Raw genomic sequence first — 18,618 nt, 5'->3', positions numbered from 1 at the left:
CTAATGGACAACAATACTTAGACTTCTACGTCCAACTTATACACATTTATATATGATATATACGATATATATATCATATATGTATATACATTTTACAGACACAGTATACTTTACATTAGTTATCTTTTGTTTGTTTTTAGTCCCATCCTTCAGCTACCCTCAACCCCTCCCATCTATCTCTGAAGACCATCCAGTTTTGATTTCTAGTTGCCATATACTGTTCTGTGTGATGACCTTTCTATTCTCATAATTTCTACAGATTGTAAACTTCGTTACAGTGTATAATGGTAGCTAAGATATGTGTGTTTGTATAAAAAGATAATGAATATCTACATCAAATATTATTTTCATACTAAACAAAAGCTTAAACTGTTACTTTGTTCCCTGGTCTCCTCTAACTTATATAATAGTGTCACACATAGAAGTCTATCCTCAAGGTGTACGGAGGGTGACAGCTGTGTTGTTGTTTCATACACTCTCAATAACTCTAGCCCTCTTAATAACATCACCACATAGAGTATAATCCAAGGGTTCTGCATCCAACAAGTTGTGTCTAGTGTATTGCAGTGCTAATGTAAAGTGAGTGGCCGGGGGTGTTGGGGTGATGATGTGAGCAGGCTTGGATGGCTGGGAGAAATTAGGCCTCAGGGTGACTGCTCTGCTGTAAGGGCACAGTCAGCTGTTCTCCACACCAATGACAACACACTTACGGGGAAACCCCTTCATCAGGTATCCCACTGTCTCTCCTCAAACCCTGGAGTCCCCTTAAACAGTCCGTAAATAGAGCGTCCTTCAGCCCCTCTATCCACCTATACCAGCCCTGGGCCCTTTAGACCCTATGGCCAGCTGAACGAGGAGCTCCTGTCCCTGGGAGGGCAGGTGAAACAAGGGCAGCCCTTGGAACAGCTCTGGGGGACCCCTTTCACTGCTGAGGAGCTTGGCAGAATGGGCCTCAAAGTGGACCAGGAGGAAGCGCTTTCCAGCGCGCCCTTGCTGGTGGTCCACCTTGATGCAGCTCAGAGCGGCACTGAACACGTCCGCGTATGGGGAGTACAAGCCCTGGAGAAGCCTCTTATACTCCCCCTCCTCCTCCACTCCCTGGGCTATGTCCCTTCGCTGTTGGCCATGCTGGTCCCACTGTTGGCCCCAGTCCTCTGCCTTCTTCCAGGCTGCCTGCGTCAGTACCAGTAAGGCCCGGCCCCCCTGGCTGTCCAGGGGCTGCAGCTGGGAGTGCAGCCAGGGCAGGGGCCCCAGAGAGCACAACTCAGCCCGACTCCACAGGTCCACGGACACACTGAGGCCCCTGGCACGCAGAGAGGAGCCAAGCTCACATACCAGCTCTGACACAGAGTTATCCACATCCGGCGGGCTCAGCAGCACCACGTGGCCCCTTATAGGTACTACGGAGGGAAGGAAGGAAGCAATGAAGGAAGGAAGGGAGGCGAAGTGCAGGGGGGGTTAAATACATTCATTTTCCATTGTTTTGTCAAGGATTATTGCTAGATAAATATGTATCTTCTTTATTTTACATGTTGTACATTTGGATTATGAGAAACCTACTTACGTTGATCACACTCCTTCTGGTGCCATTCCCATGCCCACCCTGTTGGAGAGACAGAAATGTAATATGATAAACCCTGACATGGTTCTGTAACACAGAGGCCCTTGTGTCATTTTCAGTGAGAGTTTTTTTTGTCCTTTACAAAAAAACCTTTGACCATTGTCCCCCCCCCCCCAAATTCCTGACTGTAGTAAACAACACCCACCAGAAAATAAAGTCAGTCGGAGAGAAACATGAATAGAGCTATAAAAAATAAAAAAGATTGAATAGTGCTATTGAGAGAAGTGGGAGCCTGAAGAATACGCACAATGGAAAAGATATCGGATTTATTGTCTTTCTCTACATATTGATCTCCTTTAAAGTTCCCCCTTTCTCCACTATTAATAATTAATTGGCGGGAGGCAAAGAGCATATTTGTGGTGAGAAAAGCTTACCCCTCACTTCACCACAGAGTAGCGCAATAACACAACACTAACACAAATGTCACACTTTTGGACTTTTTTTGTCTCCACACACAGTGCCTTTGCTGGTGTTTAGTTGAGGGAGATCTGACCAGAATGACTCACGTTTCAGTTTGCCATGCAGGAAATAGAGACAAATTCCTGCTAGGCCTACGAGCATCAGGGTGACCAGGACAACCAGACCCCAGCGCCAGTGCCACCATCTGGCTGAGAAGGAGAAGTACAGATATGAATTATATCCCAATCCTCAGAATTTCTTGTTATCAGTCCCTACAGGTAGGCAAAACAGAACAATCACATTTTTGTGAACATTTGTTTTATAAAGCACACAAGTAAATACTTGATTGATGATGAAGATTTAAACATAACTGAGAGATGGTACATGGATCAGTTTTAGTAGGGTCCATATCAACTTTGATAATTCAGCCCTCTCCTAAAATACTCACAGTCAATGGGACAGAAGGGGCCAAGCTCACTGTTCTTCCCTTTGACCTTCACCTGCAAGGATGGAGACACACACACACACACACACACACTTACTATAAGATGAGCCCCCATCATGCTACAATGGGATTCAAGTTCAATATTAGAGTCAAGTCCCCTACAGAGTCAACCAGTAGAAGTGTCTTACCATCACACAGAGATCAAGGCCAGGTTTGACATCCTCAAACACACCTGGCATCAGCTGAAACAGAAGGGAAAAAATCATTCAATCAAAAGTAATCTGTTTTATCCATATATCACCAGACCATAAAAACACAAAACCAATTGATACAAATGATGAGAGCACATCCCCCATGACAAAAAGGACACTAAAGATGCCAATAAAAAATGTGAGGCACCAATCAAATGCTCCAGTATACACACCCAGTGTCCCCTGTCAATTTCCCTCCATATGTCATTTGACAGATGCTGCCTAATGTCCCCCAGCTCTCTGCATCTGTCCTTGTCCACGCCTGCATCTCTCTGGCAGGGCCACACTTCAGCCTCCACCCTACAGGGGGCAGTCAGGTTCCAGGACAGCATTGCACCACCACTGTTCATCTGGCCCCGCACCACAGATACTGACACATTCTCCCATAGGTTCCTCTGGAACAGCTCTGGAAGAGAGCGATACAGGTATAAGATACTTTATAGGGGAGTTACAGAAGCAATGGGAATCAACTCCATGACCCACATTCATGACTGTCATAGTGAAACACGTGTAACAAGGAGGACGCTGCATGGTTCATCTCTTACCGGTGTTGTTCCTAAAAGGACAGCTCCTAGATCGACGAGACCTCTCGTCTCCTTTATCCCACCACAACTGAAACACACACAACACACACACACACACCAATTACACACAAAACCGGAGAACTCGAGTGAGCAACACAAAGGGGATAATGTTGTCAGTTAGACTGAGTTGGCTGTGTGAGGGTGTAGTAATATCACAACTGACAAAAGTAGGCCCGATACAGATGGATAATAACTAAGGGGGAAATAGCAACAGTACCTGGAAGCACATGCAGGGGGTGACAGAGTGCAGTGGAAGGGACTTCTCTTTCCAGGTCTGTAGGACAACAGACAACATGTTATCATCGAAGAGGGAAGAGTGAAGATCGGAGAAAAAGATTGCATATAAATAACTGAGTTGGGAGGAAAGCCAAGTACAACACGGACCCTGCACATTCCATTATGTTCATGTTGTAGGCACATTTCTAGTTGGTAGGGGCTGTCCTCTTCCTTTGCGACTTGCAGCATCACCTCACGTCTCTCCGGATCAATTAGTGTGCTGAAACTGGGGACTGACAGACACACCGGCAAATTAGAGAGCAGCAAATCCCAGCCATTTACTCTAATTCCAGAGTTGCTCATGTCTAACCATGTATCTCACTTCATAAACCAGATTCATTATGGAAAAACAGAACAAATGGGCATGAATAAAATATATATTGGTTTGGAATTTGCATAGTCCCCTACAGATGGTTAATATAGGCTCATCTGACTATCAACAAATGTTCAACTATCCACTAGCCCTAACATTAGTCTTAATCCTAACCCTGACCCTAACTCTAGCCTGAACCATAACCCTAACCCTTTGCCGAGCCTTGACCCTACCCGTAACCCTAGGAAAGCTGTTGTATTTCAACAGGGACGCAATTGATAGTGTGTTGAAAGTCTGAGCATCAATAGACCCTCTATTGGGGACTATCCATTAAAGTAAGACCAATATGTCTGCACACAGGACTCAGGAGGTGCAATAATCATAGAATCAGAATGATTAGAATGGGATTTACACCAGATTGAATGCGATACATCCTGCTTTAACTTCCTGCTTTAGTCCTGTGGGTATACTCCTGAATAGGTACAACCATTCTAGTACTTATATTTCTATGGCAATAACATCATGGAAACAAAGGAACATAGAACATGTGACTCACCTTCACATTCCTCTACAACTCCCTGTGAGGCGGATGAACACACTAAGGACAGATAGGGACAACTGACTATCAGATGCTAATCAGTCGGAGCCTCGGAGGATCATTAGCAAACAAATATGTGTCGGCATAACCTGTTTGAACACTACGGGAATTCCAAGACCGTACCTTCATCCACTGACGGAAGAATCACAGTTGAGTGAAGGTTGCAAGCATACACAGTCACCTGACTGCTGAAGGACAGGGCATTAGACTCAAGCAGCAGTGACAGCCAGGCCTGCTGGGTATACAGGAGAGCATGGAGATGAATCACAAAACATGCTCACACACTCACACACACACACACTCACACGTGAATTCATATGGAACATACCTTTGATGAAGCCTGCTCATCCGGAGCAGCAGGGATCACTGTGAACTCGAGCTTTTTGCACAGAGGCATTATTAGCTGTGGCACAGTGTAACACACACTCACATACGATGCTGAAACACAGAGAGAGCCCAGTTGACCGCAGGAGTGACGAGGGCATGACTTACTGACACAACGTGAGGGGTTGAGCAATAAACCATGCATTAGAAGCTAATATGGGTACACTTTCCACATTGTGTTTCACATTGTAACCGCAGAGGTTGAAATGGACAAAAAGAGTGTGTAGGTTGTTCAGACACCTGTCTGGTCGTCTCTGGGCTGGATGTCAAGGCGAATGTGTAGGCAAGGTCTGCATGCCGTGTCCTGTCTGCAGCACAGCACAGGCTGCACCGCCAGCCCTTTTACATCCACAGGACACTTTTGGATCGGAATCCCAGCACATGCCTTCACTGTGCAGTTCGAGAGACCCTGGTAAGATACAAGGTAAACAGTTGATACCGTTGTGCGTAAGTACTACGCCGTGTTTATCTATACAGACACAGTGATGACCACCCACCGAAAAGTATTATACTGTAGTGTAGTAATCTATACATACAAGGTCACTAAATAACTACTGATAAGTACTACAGATGTAAGATCTTAATTTGATTCACTCTTTTGTTGCTGAGAATTTTCCCGCACCGCAGTAACTGCAAACTTGTAGTGTATTTGAGTTCCAAAAAGGCGTCTAAAGTTTGCAATTTCCAATTTGAAATTTCCGATTTGATTTGCCCTGAAAAAAAGTATCAACCCTTACAAAATTGTCCATTATTTTAACATTTCCTGTTGCTGCAGGATTATTTTCCTACGGTAGCAAACTGGCTCAAATTAAGATCAACACCTGCATACTTTATTCATCCATACATACAGAGTGACTACACAAATGTCAATAAGTACTATACTGCATTCATGAATACAAACATACAGTACCAGTCAAAAGTTTGGACACACCGACTCATTCAAGGGTTTTTCTTTATTTTTTACTATTTTCTACACCATCGAATCATAGTGAAGACATCAACACTATGAAATAACACACATGGAATCATGTACTAATTAAAAAAGTTAAATAAATCAAAATATATTTTATATTTGAGATTTATCAAAGTAGCCACTCTTTGCCTTTGACAGCTTTGCACACTCTTGGTATTCTCTCAACCAGCTTCATGAGGTAGTCACCTGGAATGCATTTCAATTAACAGGTGTGCCCTGTTAAAAGTTCATTTGTGGAACATCATTCCTTCTTATTGCATTTAGGCCAATCAGTTGTGTTGTGACTAGGTAGGGATGGTATACAGAAGATAGCCCTATTTGGTAAAAGTAGAGCTCAAATAAGCAAAGAGAAATGACCGTCCATCAAAATTTCAGGAACTTTGAATGTTTCTTCAAGTGCAGTGGCAAAAACCATGAAGTGTTATGATGAAACTGGCTCTCATGAGGACCACCACAGGAAAAGAAGACCCAGAGTTACCTCTGCTGCAGAGGATAAGTTCATTAGAGTTACCAGCCAGAAATTGCAGCCCAAATCAATGCTTCAGAGAGTTCAAGTAACAGACACATCTCAACATCAACTGTTCAGAGGAGACTGTGTGAATCAGGTCTTCATGGCTGAACTGCTGCAAAGAAACAACTACTAAAGGACACTAATAAGAAGAAGAGACTTGCTTGGGCCAAGAAACACGAGCAATGGATATTAGACTGGTGGAAATTTGTCCTTTGGTCTGATGAGTCCAAATTTGAGATTTTTGGTTCCAACCGCATTCTCTTTGTGAAATGTAAAGTAGGTGAACAGATGATCTCCGCATGTATGTATTTCCCACCGTAAAGCATGGAGGAGGATGTATAATGGTGTGGGGGTGCTTTGCTGGTGACACTGTCTGTGATTTATTTAGAATTCAAGGCACACTTAACCAACATGGCTACCACAGCATTCTGCAGCGATGCGCCATCCTATCTGGTTTGCGCTTGTGGGACTATCATTTGTTTTTCAACAGGACCAACACTTCCAGGCTGTGTAAGGGCTATTTAACCAAGAAGGAGAGAGATGGAGTGCTGTATCAGATGAGCTGGCCTCCACAATGAAAAAGCATTCCAGTTGAAGCTTTGAGAGAATGCCAAGGGTGTGCAAAGCTGTCAAGGCAAAGGGTGGCTACTTTGAAGAATCGAAAATATATTTTGATTTGTTTAACACTTTTTTGGTTACTACATGATTCCATATGGTTACTACATGATTGGTTACTACATGATTCCAAACTTATTTAATAGTTTTGATGTCTTCACAATTATTCTACAATGTAGGAAATTGTAAAAGTAAAGAAAAACCCTTGAATGAGTAGGTGTATACATACATACATACATACATACATACATACATACATACATACATACATACATACATACATACATACATACATACATACATACATACATACATACATACATACATACATACATACATACATATACATACATACATACATACATACATACATACATATATGACTACAGAACTACAAACTCACCTGTTGTGGGATCAGTTTTAATCATGACTGACATTCTCTCTCTCTCTCTCTCTCTCTCTCTCTCTCTCTCTCTCTCTCTCTCTCTCTCTCTCTCTCTCTCTATATATATATATATATATATATATACAGTAAATACACTGCTCAAAAAAATAAAGGGAACACTTAAACAACACAATGTAACTCCAAGTCAATCACACTTCTGTGAAATCAAACTGTCCACTTAGGAAGCAACACTGATTGACAATAAATTTCACATGCTCTTGTGCAAATGCAATAGACAACAGGTGGAAATTATAGGCATTTAGCAAGACACCCCCAATAAAGGAGTGGTTCTGCAGGTGGTGACCACAGACCACTTCTCAGTTCCTATGCTTCCTGGCTGATGTTTTGGTCACTTTTGAATACTGGCGGTGCTTTCACCCTAGTGGTAGCATGAGACGGAGTCTACAACCCACACAAGTGGCTCAGGTAGTGCAGCTCATCCAGGATGGCACATCAATGCGAGCTGTGGCAAGAAGGTTTGCTGTGTCTGTCAGCGTAGTGTCCAGAGCATGGAGGCGCTACCAGGAGACAGGCCAGTACATTAGGAGACGTGGAGGAGGCCGTAGGAGGGCAACAACCCAGCAGCAGGACCGCTACCTCCGCCTTTGTGCAAGGAGGAGCAGGCGGAGCACTGCCAGAGCCCTGCAAAATGACCTCCAGCAGGCCACAAATGTGCATGTGTCTGCTCAAATGGTCAGAAACCGGCTCCATGAGGGTGGTATGAGGGCCCGACGTCCACAGGTGGGGGTTGTGCTTACAGCCCAACACCGTGCAGGACGTTTGGCATTTGCCAGAGAACACCAAGATTGGCAAATTCGCCACTGGCGCCCTGTGATCTTCACAGATGAAAGCAGGTTCACACTGAGCACATGTGACAGACGTGACAATGTCTGGAGACGCTGTGGAGAACGTTCTGCTGCCTGCAACATCCTCCAACATGACCGGTTTGGTGGTGGTCAGTCATGGTGTGGGGTGGCATTTCTTTGGGGGGCCGCACAGCCCTCCATATGCTCGCCAGAGGTAGCCTGACTGCCATTAGGTACCGAGATGAGATCCTCAGACCTCTTGTGAGACCATATGCTGGTGCGGTTGGCCCTGGGTTCCTCCTAATGCAAGACAATGCTAGACCTCATGTGGCTGGAGTGTGTCAGCAGTTCCTGCAAGAGGAAGGCATTGATGCTATGGACTGGCCCGCCCGTTCCACAGAACTGAATCCAATTGAGCACATCTGGGACATCATGTCTCGCTCCATCCACCAACGCCACGTTGCACCACAGACTGTCCAGGAGTTGGCTCCTTATGCTCCTCATCAGGAACATGCCCAGGCGTTGTAGGCAGGTCATACAGGCATGTGGAGGCCACACACACTACTGAGCCTCATTTTGACTTGTTTTAAGGACATTAAATCAAAGTTGGATCAGCCTGTAGTGTGGTTTTCCACTTTAATTTTGAGTGTGACTCCAAATCCAGACCTCCATGGGTTAATAAATTTGATTTCCATTGATAATTTTTGTGTGATTTTGTTGTCAGCACATTCAACTATGTAAAGAAAAAGTATTTAATAAGAATATTTCATTCATTCAGATCTAGGATATGTTATTTTAGTGTTCCCTTTATTTTTTTGAGCAGTATATATATATATATATATATATATATATATATATATATATATATATATATATATATATATGCATACATACACACACGCACACTGCTCCTTAGTTCCCAAGGCCCTAGAGTCTAGAGAGCTGTGTAGGCCTACTTGTGGAAACAGGATGTTGTTGAGGTGACAGGTATCGGTGAGCCATGGATTTATTTGTCTTATAGTTTTTTTCCACCAATTTGTTTGATTTCCTTGTGTGCTGTTATGACAATACATGCAACAGTAAATATGACACGTCTTTTGACAAAGTGTGCTCTGTAGTATGTAGACCTTATTGCCAGGTTGTGATCTCATTACATAGACATTCAATATTTGTACAATAAACAAACGATATTCAAATATTTGAATACATTAAATAAGTGACGTGCAAGTTGTTTTTCTTTCTTTTTCATTTCATATTATTATTATTTTTAAATTCAATTATTAACAGATTGTGGCATACAGTACATAAAGGAAATTGAATGTGTGATGTGACAACATAATAAACCATGATTGTTGATGTTTATCTTTCTCTCCCCTCTGCATCCTCTCTCTTTGTCCCTCTCTCTCTCTCTCTCTCGCTCTCTCTCTCTCACACACACACACACACACACAGGCACACACACACACACACACTCCATGATTGATGACCTCTCTTGTTATTAGGATCGTTAGCATATATTACCTTTGAGTAGGTGACGTGTTGACTCTCATAGTCAATCATCTCCAGCTCCGATGCTAAAACCAAAAGCTGTATGGAGAGCAGGATTGCAAGCGACCACTCAAAAAACATCACTTTCATAATTGTCCTCAAATTAGCCACATCCAGGGGTTTGTACCATTTGGATCCTCAAGCACTAGTGTTTCTTTCTTCTGTTAGTATGATGTGCCAACTGCTGTCAGATGAATCCACACACAACCCCACCATTACGCCTCCGTATTTCTGGTGACACATGGAAAACAAGTTGAGCGAGTCCTATTTTCTTTCATTACGCTTCGGTAGAAGTCTGAACTGAAACCAATGCCCCGATATCAGACTGTAGGCAATATCAAGGAATGGAGATGAATACCTGAGGGTTAGGGTTATGGTTAGAGGGCAAGGTGCTGCCTATTATAGCTACGATTAGATAAGACATTTGTGACATGCCTTGCTCAATTTCAACTGGTAGAGTGAAAATGAATGATAGCCATGGTAGAATAGCCTAACCATGTAACTTCAGATAACGTATGTGATTTTCTGTATGCTATTCTGATCAGTGGTTACATGAGCATACATGTGAAATACTTACAACATCGATATTTCATCTTCACACCCATCTGTCAGAGTTTCATTGGTTGAAAAAGCTACAAGTCTCCACAGTTAGGGAATATGGTAATTAAGTATCCAGTGAAATCCAACAGTTTTGTGGCCAGTGTGTTCTGTCATTGATATTTCATCTTCACATCCATCTGTCAGAGTTCCCTTGGTTGAAAAAGCTACAACTCTCCGGCAGTTAGGGAATATGGTAATCAAGTATCCCGTGAAATCCAACAGTTTTGTTGTTAGTGTGTTCTGTCATTACTAGGTAACTGGTAGATGGTAGGTTGAGTCATGAAGTGAATGTCTCAACCATGGCATGATCCCTCCCTTCTGTGTCCTTGTCCCGCCCACACATTCTCTCCCCTCTCTGTCTGTCTCTCTCACTCACACACACACACACACACACACGCAAACACGCACACACGCAGCCACAATCAAACAAAAAAAACACAGTGACGCAAATCACAAGGTATTACATAAGTAATATCCAAGAACCCTGAACGTGTGTTATGGTAAAAGTATACCCAAAGCACTCAGGCAGATCAAAGTCTAGATCCTTGGGCTTTGTTTTTTATCAGTAAAGCATAAATAGCACGTCTGTCTATTTACATAAGCATAGTCATGTCAAGACCCACTGAAGAGCCTTGGGACAATTAGATTGTAGATTTACTGAAAATGTCAGTGATACTAGTTTGAGTTCAATGGTTGAGTCCACGTAAATGTCAGCTTCCCTTTTCAGTCTGTTTCATTCAGCAACGTGTCCGGTAAAACAAGTTAGTCACCTCAGTTCATGTGAACTATTACAGAAATGCATTCCTGGATTGCGTAATAGATTTTTTTTTCCCTGGTAGGGATAATACACACGGATCGAAACACGACTCACATACACACAACTCTGATAAAATGATGGTTAGTTGTATATAAATAGAGAATGTTTGATTATTTCCATGTTATGTACTTGGTGGCCCACTTGGTAACAATCCCCTCCCAGAACCACCAAGTGCAAACAGCCTTTGCCTTGTAGATGGTGGTCAGAGAGTCAAACCTGAATGTAAACACAGGTACACAATAGGTGAGTGAGAGAGTGAGAGAGAGAGAGAGAGAGTGAGAGAGAGAGAGAGAGAGAGAGAGAGAGAGAGAGAGAGAGAGAGAGAGAGAGAGGGGGAGGGGGAGAGAGATTGTGTGTTCATGATGGCAGTTAGAGGATCCTCTGTCAGCTTGAGTTTCGTCAGAAAGACAGCGATTATTGAAGAGGGTGGAATGCAAACACAAAAAGTCGTCAAACTGTTCCCAGAAATTATATTTATTCCACAATGAATTTGTCACAGGAGATTTGTGTTGCGTTACTAAGTGAACTCCTAGAAACCTCAGTCTTAATGGTTGTTCTTCTTAATTCTGGAACATAATTATTGTATGTTTAATGTCTATGAGTTGGCGGTGGGAGCAACTACATGGTCAGTTAGAGTTGTGTGACGGTGAAGTCAGCTAGACCCCCCAGTAGGGCAGACTGAAGAGGCATCAACCAGCATGCCACGTTGGGAGCAGAGCGAACACTGAGATCCACAGCAGAGTCCCTACAACGCACACACAATCCACAGCAAGGTTCTTAATGTAATAGCATAAACAGAATACCAAATACGCATCCTTGATATAGATACACAGTAGTATCACAGACAACATATGAACAGTCAGATCTCTATACAGCCTGTGTCTGATAGACAGTTAAACTTACCTGCAGTGGTGTAAAGTGATGAAGTAAAAATACTTTAAAGTAGTACTTAAGTCGTTTTTGGGGGTATCTGTACTTTACTATTTATAAATTTACTATTTATATTTGACTACTTTTACTTCACTACATTCCTTAAGAAAATATTGTACTTTTCACTCCATACATTTTCCTTGACACCCAAAAGTAGTCGTTACATTTTGAATGCTTAGCAAGACAGGAAAATAGTCCAAATCACGCCACTTATCAACCGAACTTCCCTCATCATCCCTATTGCCTCTGATCTGGCGGACTCACTAAACCGACATGCTTTGTTTGTAAGTTATGTCTGAGTGTTGGAGTGTGCCCCTGGCTTTCCATAGATCTGGTTTGATTAATATAAGGAATGTGGATGTATATAAGGATTTATACTTTCACTTTTGATACCTAAGTATATTTTAAACCAAATACTTTTAGACTTTCACTGGGTGAATTTCACTTTTATTTGAGTCATTTTCTATTAAGGTATCTTTTACTCAAGTATGACAGTTGGGTACTTTTTCCACCACTACTTACCTGGAGACGTCTACTTCTTTGTCCTGAATCTTAAGTTTCATTGTTATTCCCTGGACCTCCTCATAGGCAACAGGTGGAAGAGCTGCAACACACAGTACAAATAATGTTGTTTTTTATTTATTTATCTGTTATTTTACCAGGTAAGTTGACTGAGAACACGTTCTCATTTGCAGCAACAACCTGGGGAATAGTTACAGGGGAGAGGAGGGGGATGAATGAGCCAATTGTCAACTGGGGATCATCAGGTGACCGTGATGGTTTGAGGGCCAGATTGGGAAATTAGCCAGGACACCGGGGTTAACACCCCTACTCTTACAATAAGTGCCATGGGATCTTTAATGACCTCAGAGAGTCAGGAAACCAGTTTAACGTCCCATCCGAAAGACAGCACCCTACACAGGGCAGTGTCCCCAATCACTGCCCTGGGGCATTGGGATATATATTTTTTTTAGACCAGAGGAAAGAGTGCCTCCTACTGGCCCTCCAACACCACTTCCAGCAGCATCTGGTCTCCCATCCAGGAACTGACCAGGACCAACCCTGCTTAGCTTCAGAAGCATCACGTCTCTCTTCCTCCTTTCCAATTAGCAAGCGTGTGGATTGTCATCCACCTATTAAGCTTCAACCTATAATCACGGCACACTATGGCAATTCCACCACAGCTGCTGATTAACCTATCGGCTCACTTGTGCAATAATCGCTATCCTTTCTTTCAACCAATGGGCATGAATCTAGGGGAATATTTATACGTCAGCAACAGTCTTCCAATGACTTTCTACCTCCCCACCATCAACAGCATAATAACCTTAAGGCCCGTCATTGGAACTCCATTCCCTCAGCGGGGGGTTCGATGCCAGGTGCTCAGCACAGGGCAACCTGTCATCAGCATCTGGCTCTGAGGAGCATTCCTCGGAGATGAAGCCTACCCCAAACTATTCAATCAAATTCCTTATTATATTCTGTTGTCATTCAGTTACGCCTGTACTCGATTGATCTGTCACCATAAATCAAAAAGGCCATTATAAAGAGGTGGTCCTTTGTAGCTCAGGAGTTGTCCTATGTAGATTAGTAGGTGGAGCATGACTCTTGCAACGTCAGAATTATGGGTTTTGATTCCCGGGACCACCCATATGTAAAATGACTATTAGTTGCTTTGGATAAAAGCATCTGCTAAATGGTGTATGTTATCATAAATTATATTATACCGTGTCACTAAGTAACATATTTTCATCTGTCAACACAAAACAAGTCATGTGAAAAATTGAAACAAATATTGTTTTCAAAAGCGTCTCATCACATATAGAAACAAAGAGAATGTGTCATGACTATTGACTAGGCCAGAAGGATATGAAGTGGAGTGACTGATAACGTTTCACTCACCCATGATCCCGATAATGTTTTCTCCTGTCGGGCGCTGCCTCAGGACGGGCCACAGGAACTTGATTCCATTCCTCTTGTAGAGCATGATGACGACCCGTGTTGATGCTATGGTGACATCCATCTCCTTGTCCCTTAGGATCAGAGACACACTGCAGGAAGAGACATAACAAGACTAAGATGTATCAATTCAATCAACTAAAAAAAACGGCACCCTATAAAGTACCCTATATAGCTACCGTATAACATTTCCTGTCATTATGCCACTTTAGTAAAAATACATTCTAGAGCTCTTTATGTCTCCACACAATACTAAATACTGAACAAGACTGAACGCTACGCTCACTATTGGCTCACTTCACTTGGGTTAACCAGGCTATACATAAAACACCTTGCACTGCACAAAAGGCTTCATCAGAATTCTCATCACAGAAACAAAACAATAGCACAAAAGGACTTTTATTCGAAAGTATGTCGTTGGTATATGATTCAGCACCTGTCCGTTTCGTGGTTGATTTTCAGGCTCCAGGAGAAGTATGTTGTATTCTGCCCATCGTTGAAGGTGATGCCAGTAGTGTCTAACCCAATATGTTGATCGCTTCTGTAATGGATCACAATCTTCTGGTAGCCTGCACTGGGTGATTGTCCAAGCTGACCATTCATAGCCAAATCTGGTGAAAGACGGACACGGTTTATTCAACGATGTTTGAGGAGTGAGTGGATGATGTGGAAAGGACAATGAATAATTGAATGAAAGAATTTAAATAACTATTTGTAATCCAAATCAGAATTCAAAATGAGAATCAAATTCTAAAGGTCAAGTCACCATTGTTGGGGTCTATTAGGAGTCTGAGAGAGAGAGCCACAGGAATGTCATAGCACAGTGGCAGAGCCTGGCCCTCAGCGGGCAACAGGAACCTCTGGACAGGACTCACTGAGAGAGAGAGAGTGAGAGAGTGAGGAAAATCGAGAAAGGGATAGAGAGAGAGACAGACAGAGAGAATGCAGAAGGGTGCTTAAGATACTTTGTGAGAAAAAACAGCAATAACATTAGACAACATCTTAAATATACAAAAAAATACATTTTGAGGACGACAAATATTGCAGTACCAGTTGTAGTTGTAGTTCTCATTGTAGTTTTAGTTGGGTGAGCTCGCAGAGGATCATTAAAATCAAGAAAATCTGAAAGTGTAACATGAGAGAACACTCACAGGGAGAACCCGACATACAGTCAGAACATGAACACAAAGAATCCTACACACAGATACACACACACACACAAAATATCAAACAATATTTTTTTTATGTGGAAGAATTACCCATGGCAAAGTCAGGAAATGACTGCTGGACAGCATGACCAACATCATAATCATAATCAGAACGACTCATCAAGCCTATGACAAAAACACAAAATGAGCACACGTAAGCTGATGTTCAACAAGTTCAGCTGTGATAGAGGGGAAAGGTAGCCACTTGCCGCCACTTGACATGATTCCTCTTCCTCCCCCTCCCCTTTTGTTGGCACTTCCTGTAAAGCAGGGGCAGTTGTAAAACTCATCACCGAATTTTGGGAATTGGTCAGAAATTGCGGAAATTGTTTTCTTCTGCACTACACTTTAACAGCAGTTGAAATTGAATCACTTGCCTCTTAGTCCTACTTTTGGGGGAGGACCAGCTAGGGAATGACAGGAGGAAAGTTCATTGAGTTAATAGTGCTGGGGGTATCCACTGACATAGCATCTCTTTATTGTTGTTGTCATTCCTTTTGATTTGACGCTTTTCCATCCTTTTTTCTCTCCTCACCGCTATCATTTTTGTTTTGTTTGTGAAGTGTATTGTGACGAAATTGTTTGTCAAATTAAACTATGTATTAATGACCATTTAATTTCATTAAATCATTTCATATATACAGTTGAAGTCGGAAGTTTACATACACTTAGGTTGGAGTCATTAAAACTCGTTTTTCAACCCCTCTGCCACGACTCCCACCGAAGGTGGCTCCCCTGCCTGTTCGGGCGGTGCTCGGCGGTCGTCGTCGCCGGCCTACTAGCCGCCACCGATCCCTTTTTCCTTTTCTGTTCGTTTGGTCACATTAGTTGCACCTGTACCTTATTGTGTTTAATGATTTTTGTCTATTTAAGCCTGTTAGGCCCGCCTAGGTTCGTGCGGGATTGTTATACTGTTAGGTTGTGGATGCTTGCTTGTATTTTATTTTTCCGGACATTTTGGGTCCTGTGTATGGGCCGGTCAGTTGATGTGCCTTGTGTTTTTGGCGTGACCATTTTTTCCGGTTAGAAAATATAAATTTATTCGAACCCTCTGCTCTTTGCGCCTGACTCCAAACCCACTGTTCTTAAAGGACTCTGACACACTCCTGTAACGACTTCTACCGAAGGCGATGCCTCTCCTTGTTTGGGCGGTGCTCGGCGGTCGACGTCACCAGTTTTCTAGCCATCATTGATCCATTTTTCATTTTCCATTGGTTTTGTCTTGTCTTCTACACAACTGGTTTCATTCCCATTCATTACCTGTTGTGTATTTAACCCTCTGTTTCCCCTCATGTCTTTATTAGAGATTGTTTGTTGTTCAGTATTCGTGTTTGTATTGGTGCGCAACGGGTCCTCGTACCCACTTTATTTTATTGTATTTATGGTTTTGGAGTTATGTTATTAAACTACTCCATTCCACCAAGTCTGATTCTCCTGCGCCTGACTTCCCTGCCACCTATACATACGACTCTGACAACTCCACACATTTCTTGTTAACAAACTATAGTTTCGGCAAGTCGGTTAGGACATCTACTTTGTGCATGACACAAGTCATTTTTTCAACAATTGTTTACAGGCAGATTATTTCACTTATAATTCACTGTATCACAATTCCAGTGGGTCAGAAGTTTACATAGACTAAGTTGAACAGCTTGGAAAATTCCAGAAAACAACGTCATGGCTTTAGAAGCTTTCGATAGGCTTATTGACATCATTTGAGTCAATTGGAGGGGTACCTGTGGATGTATTTCAAGAACTACCTTCAAAGTCAGTGCGCCATTGCTTGACATCATGGGAAAATCAAAAGAAATACGCCAAGACCTCTTGCAGACGTCCACAAGTCTGGTTCATCCTTGGGAGCAATTTCCAAATGCCTGAAGGTACCACGTTCATCTGTACAAACAATAGTACGCAAGTATAAACATCATGGGACCGCGCAGCCGTCATACCGCTCAGGAAGGAGATGCATTCTGTCTCCTAGAGATAAACCTACTTTGGTGTGAAAAGTGCAAATCCATCCCAGAACAACAGCAAAAGACCTTGTGAAGATGCTGGAGGAAACATCTACAAATGTATCTATATCCACAGTAAAACGAGTCCTATATTGACAAAACCTGAAAGGCCGCTCAGCAAGGAAGAAGTCACTGCTCCAAAACCGCCATAAACCGCCACATCATGTTGTGGGGGTGCTTTGCTGCAGGAGGGACTAGTGCACTTCACAAAATAGATGGCTCATGAGGTAGAAAAATTATGTGGATATATTAAAGCAACATCTCAAGACACCAGTCAGGAAGTTAAAGCTTGGTCGCAAATGGGTCTTCCAAATGGACAACAAAGTCAAGGTATTGGAGTGGCCAAGCCCTGACCTCAATCCTATAGAAAATTTGTTGGCAAAACTGAAAATGCGTGTGTGAGCAAGGAGGCCTACAAACCTGACTCAGTTACACCAGCTCTGTCAGGAGGAATGGGCCAAAATTCACCCAACGTGTTTTGGGAAGCTTGTGGAAGGCTACTCGAAACGTTTGACCCAAGTTAAACAATTTAAAGACAATGCTACCAAATCCTCATTGAGTGTGTGTAAACTTCTGACCAATTGGTAATGTGATGAAAGAAATAAAAGCTGAAATAATTCATTCTCTCTACTATTATTCTGACATTTCACGTTCTAAAATAAAGTGGTGATCCTAACTGACCTAAGAGAGGGAATTTTTACCATGATTAAATTTCTTGAATTGTGAAAAACTGAGTTTAAATGTATTTGGCTAAGGTATGTAAACTTCCATCTTCAACTGTACTAATCTTAACCTGATCCTACTGATCTTGATGCTATTTATTCAGGTTTTAGTGTTTGTATATGTTCACATACAGTCATGGACAGTTTATTAGGGAACACCCATCTACTATTGGGTCAGACCCACCTTTGCCTCCATAACAGCTTGAAATAGTTGGGGCATTGATTATACAAGGTGTCTGAAACATTCGATGCTCAATTGGTATCAAGGGACCTAGCGTGTGACAGGAAAACATTCCCCACACCACCGCCTCTAGGCTGTACAGTTTACACCAGGCAGGATGGGGCCATTGACTCATGCTGCTTTTGCCAAATCCTGACTCTGCCATCATTGTGATGCAACAGCATTCGTCGACTGTCCAGTGTTGGTGACCGCATGCCCACTGGATCCACTTCTTGTTTTTAGCTGTAGGAGTGGAACCCGGTGTGGTCGTCTGCAATAGCAAATCCGTGACAAGGATCGATGAGTTGTGCATTCCGAGATGCCGTTCTGCACCCCACTGTTGTACTTCACCATTATTTCCTGTTTGTGGCCCACCTGTTG

The 18,618-nt window shown here is 42.6% G+C and overlaps 3 protein-coding genes across 15 annotated transcripts in view; 1 reads left to right on the top strand and 2 right to left on the bottom strand.

Annotated features, from left to right (window-relative positions):
- Positions 1-18,618, top strand: part of LOC112244872 (nuclear pore complex protein DDB_G0274915) — a 710,200-nt gene that overhangs the window by 137,072 nt on the left and 554,510 nt on the right. The window lies entirely within an intron of this gene.
- il17rc (interleukin 17 receptor C) lies at positions 27-10,689 on the bottom strand. 2 transcript variants are annotated; one of them, XM_024412687.2, is made up of 15 exons: positions 10,347-10,689; positions 9,743-10,000; positions 5,112-5,280; positions 4,816-4,925; positions 4,611-4,719; positions 4,446-4,487; positions 3,685-3,809; positions 3,518-3,574; positions 3,262-3,328; positions 2,890-3,122; positions 2,654-2,707; positions 2,469-2,520; positions 2,128-2,229; positions 1,565-1,603; positions 27-1,400 (listed from the first exon to the last, which is right to left on the bottom strand). In XM_024412687.2, the coding sequence occupies exons 2-15, from the start codon at positions 9,857-9,859 to the stop codon at positions 802-804; spliced, it is 1,875 nt and encodes a 624-aa protein (XP_024268455.1). In that variant the 5' UTR covers positions 9,860-10,000; positions 10,347-10,689; the 3' UTR covers positions 27-801. The 2 variants fall into 2 exon arrangements, with proteins under 2 accessions (XP_024268455.1, XP_024268453.1); XM_024412685.2 differs by having other exon boundaries at positions 4,611-4,722; positions 10,347-10,688.
- The window catches only part of LOC112244852 (inter-alpha-trypsin inhibitor heavy chain H3), a 42,587-nt gene continuing 35,613 nt past the window's right edge, over positions 11,645-18,618 (bottom strand). The window contains exons 15-23 of one of the 2 annotated variants that reach the window (XM_024412683.2): positions 15,661-15,690; positions 15,493-15,543; positions 15,335-15,409; positions 15,126-15,197; positions 14,842-14,949; positions 14,512-14,686; positions 14,019-14,167; positions 12,639-12,720; positions 11,645-11,931 (exon numbers count right to left, since the gene is read on the bottom strand). In XM_024412683.2, the coding sequence (XP_024268451.1) occupies positions 11,817-11,931; positions 12,639-12,720; positions 14,019-14,167; positions 14,512-14,686; positions 14,842-14,949; positions 15,126-15,197; positions 15,335-15,409; positions 15,493-15,543; positions 15,661-15,690 (857 nt within the window). In that variant the 3' untranslated portion in view covers positions 11,645-11,816. The remainder of the gene's footprint in view (positions 11,932-12,638; positions 12,721-14,018; positions 14,168-14,511; positions 14,687-14,841; positions 14,950-15,125; positions 15,198-15,334; positions 15,410-15,492; positions 15,544-15,660; positions 15,691-18,618) is intronic. The other variant, XM_024412684.2, reaches the window with a different exon arrangement.

Source organism: Oncorhynchus tshawytscha, linkage group LG02 (genome assembly GCF_018296145.1).
Source record: "Oncorhynchus tshawytscha isolate Ot180627B linkage group LG02, Otsh_v2.0, whole genome shotgun sequence".
NCBI lineage: Eukaryota > Metazoa > Chordata > Actinopteri > Salmoniformes > Salmonidae > Oncorhynchus > Oncorhynchus tshawytscha.
This window is presented reverse-complemented; position numbering and strand designations above follow the sequence as displayed.